General features: G+C 42.1%; 5 protein-coding genes across 5 annotated transcripts; 2 read left to right on the top strand and 3 right to left on the bottom strand.

Annotated features, from left to right (window-relative positions):
• Nucleotides 1-398: 398 nt before the first annotated feature.
• LOC120514655 (histone H2A-like) lies at nucleotides 399-873 on the bottom strand. The gene has a single exon (XM_039735148.1). It carries the CDS (start codon nucleotides 833-835, stop codon nucleotides 449-451), a length of 387 nt encoding a protein of 128 aa, XP_039591082.1. The 5' UTR covers nucleotides 836-873; the 3' UTR covers nucleotides 399-448.
• Nucleotides 874-1888: 1015 nt separating this feature from the next.
• LOC120514668 (histone H2B 5-like) lies at nucleotides 1889-2342 on the top strand. Its single transcript, XM_039735167.1, has one exon. The coding sequence runs from the start codon at nucleotides 1939-1941 to the stop codon at nucleotides 2314-2316; it is 378 nt and encodes a 125-aa protein (XP_039591101.1). The 5' UTR covers nucleotides 1889-1938; the 3' UTR covers nucleotides 2317-2342.
• A 909-nt stretch (nucleotides 2343-3251) lies between these two features.
• LOC120514676 (histone H4) lies at nucleotides 3252-3609 on the bottom strand. Its single transcript, XM_039735176.1, has one exon. The coding sequence runs from the start codon at nucleotides 3607-3609 to the stop codon at nucleotides 3298-3300; it is 312 nt and encodes a 103-aa protein (XP_039591110.1). The 3' UTR covers nucleotides 3252-3297.
• A 2425-nt stretch (nucleotides 3610-6034) lies between these two features.
• Nucleotides 6035-6553, top strand: LOC120514645 (histone H3). The gene has a single exon (XM_039735139.1). The coding sequence runs from the start codon at nucleotides 6083-6085 to the stop codon at nucleotides 6491-6493; it is 411 nt and encodes a 136-aa protein (XP_039591073.1). The 5' UTR covers nucleotides 6035-6082; the 3' UTR covers nucleotides 6494-6553.
• A 468-nt stretch (nucleotides 6554-7021) lies between these two features.
• Nucleotides 7022-7685, bottom strand: LOC120514636 (histone H1-like). The gene has a single exon (XM_039735130.1). The coding sequence runs from the start codon at nucleotides 7665-7667 to the stop codon at nucleotides 7074-7076; it is 594 nt and encodes a 197-aa protein (XP_039591064.1). The 5' UTR covers nucleotides 7668-7685; the 3' UTR covers nucleotides 7022-7073.

Genomic DNA, 7685 nt, shown 5'->3' with positions numbered 1-7685 from the left:
AAAACAGAAACTAGAGGAAGAAGGGCCGGACTTCTTTCTCACACACAATTTCAAAGAGATATGAAACCTTCGCTTTGAATAAAGCTATATTGAACAGCCGCCTGCTAAACAAGCTGACCAATGTTGTATAGTATCATACAATGATCATTTATTAAACTATTAATTCTGACCTATTTCCATGTGTATCAGAGATGTAGGTATTAATACTTTGCATTTATATAGCGCTTTTCTCACTCCTCAAAGCGCTCAGCAATTGCAGGTCATTGGCCTTGCACAAGGGACCAGAGCAAAGTCCCTTTTGGCAAATACCAGTGACCAAAAGAATAAAGCCTATTAAGGGTTTTCAACGATCGAAATACAGCAGCATTTCAATGGATAAAGGCTCCAATCTGAAATGATGAGTGGCCCTGAAAAGAGCCGTTGGTGTGGATAAATGTATCGCCGTAGTTTACTTGCTTTTAGCTGGTTTCTCAGTCTTCTTCGGTAGAAGCACTGCTTGAATGTTCGGCAGCACACCGCCTTGGGCGATAGTGACGCCACCCAACAACTTGTTGAGCTCCTCGTCGTTACGCACAGCCAACTGCAGATGACGAGGAATGATTCTGGTTTTCTTGTTGTCGCGGGCAGCATTCCCGGCTAACTCGAGAATTTCAGCAGTCAAGTACTCGAGCACAGCAGCCAAGTAGACGGGAGCACCAGCGCCTACACGTTCAGCATAGTTGCCTTTCCTCAGAAGCCTATGAACACGACCGACGGGGAATTGCAACCCAGCTCGAGAAGAGCGAGTCTTGGCCTTGGCGCGTGCCTTACCACCAGTCTTTCCTCGTCCAGACATCTTAAAACATACACACTTAACTTCAGTAAAATGCTCGAGATGGCAGCCGTTGCGCTTTTATAAATACCTCCAAGGGGCGCGACGAGCCGATCGAATTGACTGCTGATTTGCATGTGCTCATACGTCACTACGGTGGGGGCGGGCCCAGGGCTTAGCCCTCGAATCACATCGAATTATGCTTCAAGTTCAAAAATACGGCTCCGTGAAAAAAGTACACGGCACCCTTTTTATTGTTTTGATCGTATCTGTGTTTTACATGAACACATAAACACAATATTTATTTTTACACGTTACGTCTCTATTCTTGGGTTTAATTAAACTGATATATTTTATTTTTTAAGCTATTATAAAAACATATTGTTAATCAATGCGCTATACGTGGGCTTGAATAACCATTTGAACACGAACGGCTTTATAATCCCTGCCTTATTGTGCATTTACTGCCTTGTTGTTCCAAAACACCGGAATCGCCTATGCATACTGATCACCAAACATCTACCCCTTTTTATCTCTTGCAATAATGGACAAATTGCTTAATTACGTCTCATTTGATTAGTTGACAGCACATACTTTATCTTACACCCGTAGAAACTGTTCTAAAGGTTTAAATACTGGGTGAAGAAAGAGAAAATCCAAGCAAAATTACACCTTTTATTGGCTAACTAAAAAGATTACAATATGCAAGCTTTCGAGACAACTCAGGGTGAAGAAAGGTAATCGTGTGTTATAACCTCGCCACATGCAAAATAAAAACAAGAACACGTAAAATTAGATTTTAATTACTTTTGAAACATTGCTTCTGTCCGAACGTTTCTAATGTCGTTAAGTATAACATCGAAAGAATCGTCGCCGTTGAGATTAGTTAAGGCAGGGTGTTAGTAGAGAACTTTAAAAAACAGGAAACGTGAGACAAAAGTGCGCGCGAACATTGTCCCATTCATAACGTAATGGTCATGTTTGAAATGAGGGAAAGGGCCATTCGAAAGTCGTTGGTGGCCACGCCTAAAGCTTCAGCGCTTCTAATTTGCATGAATGCCTTTAAAAGGAGAAACCAGGGCAGTTTCGATATTCAGTTTTACGTTAGATTGAAATAGTATTCAACTATGCCTGAACCGAAATCTGCCCCTGCTCCAAAGAAAGGTTCTAAGAAAGCCGTTTCTAAGAGCCAAGCTAAAGGTGGGAAGAAACGTAGAAAGTCCAGGAAAGAAAGCTATTCAATTTACGTCTACAAGGTGCTGAAACAAGTTCACCCCGATACAGGTATTTCTTCTAAAGCGATGGGAATCATGAACTCTTTTGTGAACGATATCTTTGAGCGCATCGCTGGTGAGGCTTCTCGCTTAGCACATTACAACAAGCGATCGACTATTTCTTCCCGGGAGATCCAGACTGCTGTGAGGCTCCTGCTACCGGGAGAGCTTGCCAAGCACGCCGTGTCTGAGGGCACCAAGGCGGTTACCAAGTACACCAGTTCCAAGTAAACGACTTTTATTGGACACAACGGCTCTTTTCAGAGCCATCCAACTAATCTCTAAAAGGAGCTCTTAATCTTAAAGCCGTTTTGTGATGTTCGTGTATCGTTTCGCGTATAGTCTGGTACGGTCTGTCCTCGTCCAGTGGTTTGTATAGAAAGCATTTCCAGTTGATGGTCGTCTCCGAACCACTGCCCCTCAGATGGACACGAGTGGACTTTTTTTTTTTGTAAACTATTCTCTCTAGAGCAGTACAAAGGCCATGGGCCTGTTGCACATTTTAGAAAATAAGCCAGGACACGGTGAGAATATGGATGGTTACTTTCGGTACGCACTCTTTTCGTTTTAGCTATGACTTCACAATGAATTTCTGAATTGGCAGCGTATTCTAGTACGAGAAGTCTGTGCCTAATCCCGATAAAGGCTTGGGGGATAAAACGGGATGTCCACTCCAATTTAGTTTGCCTTCTACACCTAAGTGATGGGTCGTTTTTGAACGAATCTTTAATGTGACTCGAAGAACGAGTCGTCTCGTGGGAGTGATTCGTTTAGTCGCGCAACTTACTATAGTTTCTGTATTGGAATTAATTCACCCGTTTCGAGTCTCCGGGTTTTTACAAGTCGTTCGTTCATCACGCGACAGCCCCTTAAGCTTAGAGAATTGAACGAAACGACTCTAAAAAATTTGTTCATTTTGCTGAACGAGACTCAAAGGTCCGAGTCGGTAAAATGATCCAAACTTCCCATCACTACACCTTATCCGTAATAAACTATAGGTCGCAAAACTGCACATAGTGGTTATTTTTTTATCTCGATAATAGACCATATTAATTCAAATTGACTGGAAAACCTGTTAAACATGCAAGCATGCCAAATATAGTCAACTCAAAAAATTTGATTGTATTGGAAACAAAATACATGGAAAGCTCCGCAAGTAGAAAGTGGGTGGCTCTGAAAAGAGCCTTTGATTTAATTGAAGTCTGTTAACACTTAACCTCCAAAACCATACAGAGTACGACCTTGTCTCTTCAACGCATACACTACATCCATAGCGGTTACAGTCTTCCTTTTGGCGTGCTCAGTATAAGTAACAGCGTCTCGGATGACATTTTCTAAGAACACTTTAAGCACTCCACGAGTCTCTTCATAAATCAAGCCAGAAATTCGCTTCACGCCACCTCGACGAGCCAGACGACGAATAGCTGGCTTTGTTATACCTTGGATGTTGTCTCGCAAAACTTTACGATGACGTTTTGCGCCACCCTTACCAAGACCCTTTCCGCCTTTACCACGTCCAGACATGTTTCTTCAATTGTACACCAAAACGACTATTAGCTAAACTCCCAGGTCCCTCGCCTGAAATAAATAAAACGACGACCTACTCGAACACAGCACAGGAAATTTCTGCGCGGGCTTTTAGGAAATCGCGCTCTGAATAAGGTCTTCAATTTCGAGCGCATATCCTGTGAATAACAAAGCTAACCCTCTATGGGGAACCAAACATGGAAGGGAGTTTTGAAAGCTGCTAAATGAGTGATACACTGAGACGTTATTGAACCTTACTTCTTTTCTAGGTCTGCATCTTGGTATGAATGGTAACTCGCACAATTTAAACCGTTTGGGTGTAAATTTAAACCAATTGTGGTCTATGTTTCTAATTGCCCACTTTGTTTTTTACGCGAAAATGACAAAAATGCCCGACAGCATTTTCGTAAATATCTTCGTCCTTTTAAATTACATGAAAGTTCATTCAGAATACAATCAGGTCTTGTTTTATTATACCGAGTGGATTTCCTGAATAACACACAGAAGTTGACTATGGCTTCTTTGTTTCATAGCTTTCTCTCATAATTACAACAAAAGCATTTCCAATTTACTTTGCCCTCTTCAGCTTAAAAATATTTGCACCAACAATGGAGAATTGTGTGTGCGTGTGTGTGTGTGTGTGTATATATATATATATATATATATATAGTAGTGTGCCTAGCTGGGATGACTCCATGTTGGGAGGATGGGGTAGGGGAATTTGAAGCAAGCATGGCCAAACAAACTTCACTGTTTAGATTTGCATTTGGAATTATTCCCTGAAAATTTTGGTGCGGTGAGTGAAGAACAGAGTGAAATATTCCATTTTGATACAAGGACATGGGTAGAAGGTACCAGGGACATACTGATGATGATGGGCTACTGCTGGATGATTTATAGAGATGCCCCAGAAAATGTGTAAGCCAAAAGGTCACCAAACAAATTTCCGGTTAAAAAAACTAAGAAGTAGCAGAAACTAGAGAAGTAATATGTAAGCCAAACTAACACTATTGTTCTTATTTTACATACATGTTTAAACATTAGATTGACTAAATATATTCTATTAAAGTGATTTTGAACAATGTTGTATATGTGAATGAATTGTGCAATTTATTAAATTTTAAGTAAATTTCTTTTCAATTTTGCATTTAAATGTGCCTTGACTAGAACATTTAATTTCTATTGTATACCTGTTTTGTATTCATTAATGGAAATAGAAAATGGTTTCAATGGTGATGAGTTATTTCCATTAGTTTAATTTTGCAGACCTGTGGCTGACCCTCATGCTAGTTTTTTAATTCCCTTTTTGTTGTCAAATAGGAGGCGGTTGCCATGACTGTTCCTGTAACATTAACAAAGCAAGGATCAGTTAAATGGGAGCAACATATCTTAGTTCCATAGTACAAGCAAACTCAGACTGTAATTTTTAGATGAGAGCAAAATGATATCTGACTACTGAGGTGGGCCTTAAATGGCCAGGTCACTGTCACAAAAGCAGTAGAACGTCACCAAAAAACAGGCAACCCCAGCTGCATACCACCACCACCTGCGCAAGACAACATTGGTTATATGGGTTATTAAAGGAAGGGAATTTTTTGAAAGATCGGACTTATTCTCTGTTCCAGGTTAAAGGCTGGGAGATGGAAGACATTTCAGATGATAGTACATTTTGCCCATAAAAAGAAATTCTTCCTGCTAATCTTTCCATTCACTTGACAAGCATTTTAATCCTATTTATAGTCATAGTGACCAGGAACCAGCCTGGTTGCTTTGCTTACAATTAATAATCCCTAGGCATGATGTGAGATCATCCAGTTTGGAGCTTCTGGGGAACTTAACAGGCATGACGTTTGGATGGGGGTGGTGGTGGGGGAGATAGTGCACCCAGAAACATCAAATCTAAAGTCTGTAGCTTTGAAACAGAAAGTTGATTTTCCCTGGGCTTGCAGGATGACACAGCGGTGGCACTGCTGTCTTGCAAATAAAAAAAAGACCAGGGGCCGTGTCCGAAGTGCTCCCTGCGTTGAGCTTATATTAAGAAATCGTTGATGATCCAACAACTGCATTCAATTTTGTTCCCTTTTTCTCTCTCGGTTGCGCTATAAAAGTGCATTATGTCCGTGATAAAAGATTTACAGCAAAGCAGGAAAACCATTACCGATTGGAGTTGGAGAAATCCAACACTGTAAGAAAGAAGAATAAATGATAATTAACGTGCTGGTGTTTTGTGAACAGTTAACGGCTATTGAAAGGCGAGGACACTGAAACAACGGTGCTGTTCAAATTGCGCGCCGAGCTTTTACGAAGATGACCAATCGAAAACAGACTTCAAGGTCGAGCCTATAAGTGTACCCGACCCCTTTTCCTTTCGCCCAATCAAAAAGCGACAAGACCTCCATATAAAGCGCCTCTATTAATCTTTTCACCATTCACTCGTTTAGGTGTAAACTTCGTACGTGTAATAGGAGAAATGGCAAGAACTAAGCAGACAGCTCGTAAGTCTACCGGTGGCAAAGCTCCCCGAAAACAGCTTGCCACTAAAGCAGCTCGTAAGAGTGCTCCTGCTACTGGTGGTGTGAAGAAACCTCACCGTTATAGGCCTGGTACGGTAGCTTTGCGTGAGATTCGTCGCTACCAGAAGTCCACCGAGCTGCTTATCCGCAAGCTACCTTTTCAAAGACTGGTGAGGGAAATCGCCCAGGATTTCAAGACTGATCTCCGTTTCCAGAGCTCCGCCGTTATGGCGCTGCAGGAGGCCAGTGAGGCTTACTTGGTTGGTCTGTTCGAAGACACCAACTTGTGTGCTATCCACGCCAAGAGGGTGACGATAATGCCTAAGGACATTCAGCTGGCTCGTCGTATTCGTGGAGAACGCGCTTAAGTATATAAATTTAAACGGTATACGTGGAAACGAAAAAGGCTCTTTTCAGAGCCGCCAAAAGCTTTATATCAAGGGATAAAATCCTTATTCTGTCCGAATCTACATAGTTTACTGTATAACCGCGTCAATATGAAACCTGTCAAAGCAATCGGCTGCCCATGTTTGTTCAGCATTCGCATTACTGAAACGATTAGTTCATTAGTGGGAAGCGTGGTTAATTTATTTATTCTATAATCAATAAGGATTCTTCTCTAGATCTAAAACTAATCCTTGCTGTCCCCAAGGGTAAACCGCGTTACGTAGGTGTAGAGAAATACTGACGTGTATGCGCGCCCCCCACCACAGATAAAAACCTTTATACAGCAGCCCTGCTTGTGTCCTGTGCAAATCAAAACTTCTCTTAACGAAATTGTACATAAATTTGATCTTTAAGCAATCTCCCGAAACACTGTAAAAGTGGGGAAGCACCGCTAGAGTGCCCTCCTGTCAATCCGTCAAAAACCGATTTGCCCTTCTCGATTATATGGGGGGCTCTTAAAAGAGCCGTTTTTTTATATGTTTAGGTATCAAGTCATGTAAATCACTTCTTTTTGGATACAGATTTGACAATCTTCGGTTTGGCCGCTTTAGGCTTTGTTGCTTTAGCCTTCTTCGGACTCTTAACTGCCTTTTTGGGCTTGGCAGCCGGCTTCGCTTTCTTGGGACTCTTGGCTGCAACAGGCTTCTTAGCCGTCTTCTTGAGTACAGCGGGTTTCTTGGCTGCCGGCTTCTTCACTTTCTTGGCGGCAGCGGACTTTTTCGCCACTGGCTTCTTTTTTGGGGCCGCCTTTTTCTTTGCAACTTTCTCCTTGGTCTCTGCCTGCTTCTTGTTGATTTTAAAGGACCCAGAGGCGCCGGTACCTTTCGTCTGCACGAGAGAGCCTTTACTAACCAAGCTTTTTACGGACAGTTTCACGCGAGCGTTGTTCTTCTCCACATCGTAGCCACTAGCAACCAAAGCCTTCTTGAGCCCAGCCAAAGAAAGTCCGTGGCGCTCTTTTGAAGCCGAGACGGCCTTCACGATTAAATCAGACACGCTAGGACCAATCTTTTTGGGCTTCGTGCTCGTTTTCTTCTTCTTCGTCGCCGCCTTAGCCGGTGCTGCAGCGGGAATTGCTGGAGCTGTTTCTGCCATTTCAATTACACACTTGAA

This window comes from Polypterus senegalus, chromosome 14 (genome assembly GCF_016835505.1).
Source record: "Polypterus senegalus isolate Bchr_013 chromosome 14, ASM1683550v1, whole genome shotgun sequence".
Classification (NCBI taxonomy): Eukaryota; Metazoa; Chordata; class Cladistia; order Polypteriformes; family Polypteridae; genus Polypterus; species Polypterus senegalus.
This window is presented reverse-complemented; position numbering and strand designations above follow the sequence as displayed.

Excerpts from the sequence above, each read along its gene's own strand:
- LOC120514655 (XM_039735148.1), bottom strand. The coding sequence starts at position 835 with ATGTCTGGACGAGGAAAGACTGGTGGTAAGGCACGCGCCAAGGCCAAG.
- LOC120514668 (XM_039735167.1), top strand. The coding sequence starts at position 1,939 with ATGCCTGAACCGAAATCTGCCCCTGCTCCAAAGAAAGGTTCTAAGAAA.
- LOC120514676 (XM_039735176.1), bottom strand. The coding sequence starts at position 3,609 with ATGTCTGGACGTGGTAAAGGCGGAAAGGGTCTTGGTAAGGGTGGCGCA.
- LOC120514645 (XM_039735139.1), top strand. The coding sequence starts at position 6,083 with ATGGCAAGAACTAAGCAGACAGCTCGTAAGTCTACCGGTGGCAAAGCT.
- LOC120514636 (XM_039735130.1), bottom strand. The coding sequence starts at position 7,667 with ATGGCAGAAACAGCTCCAGCAATTCCCGCTGCAGCACCGGCTAAGGCG.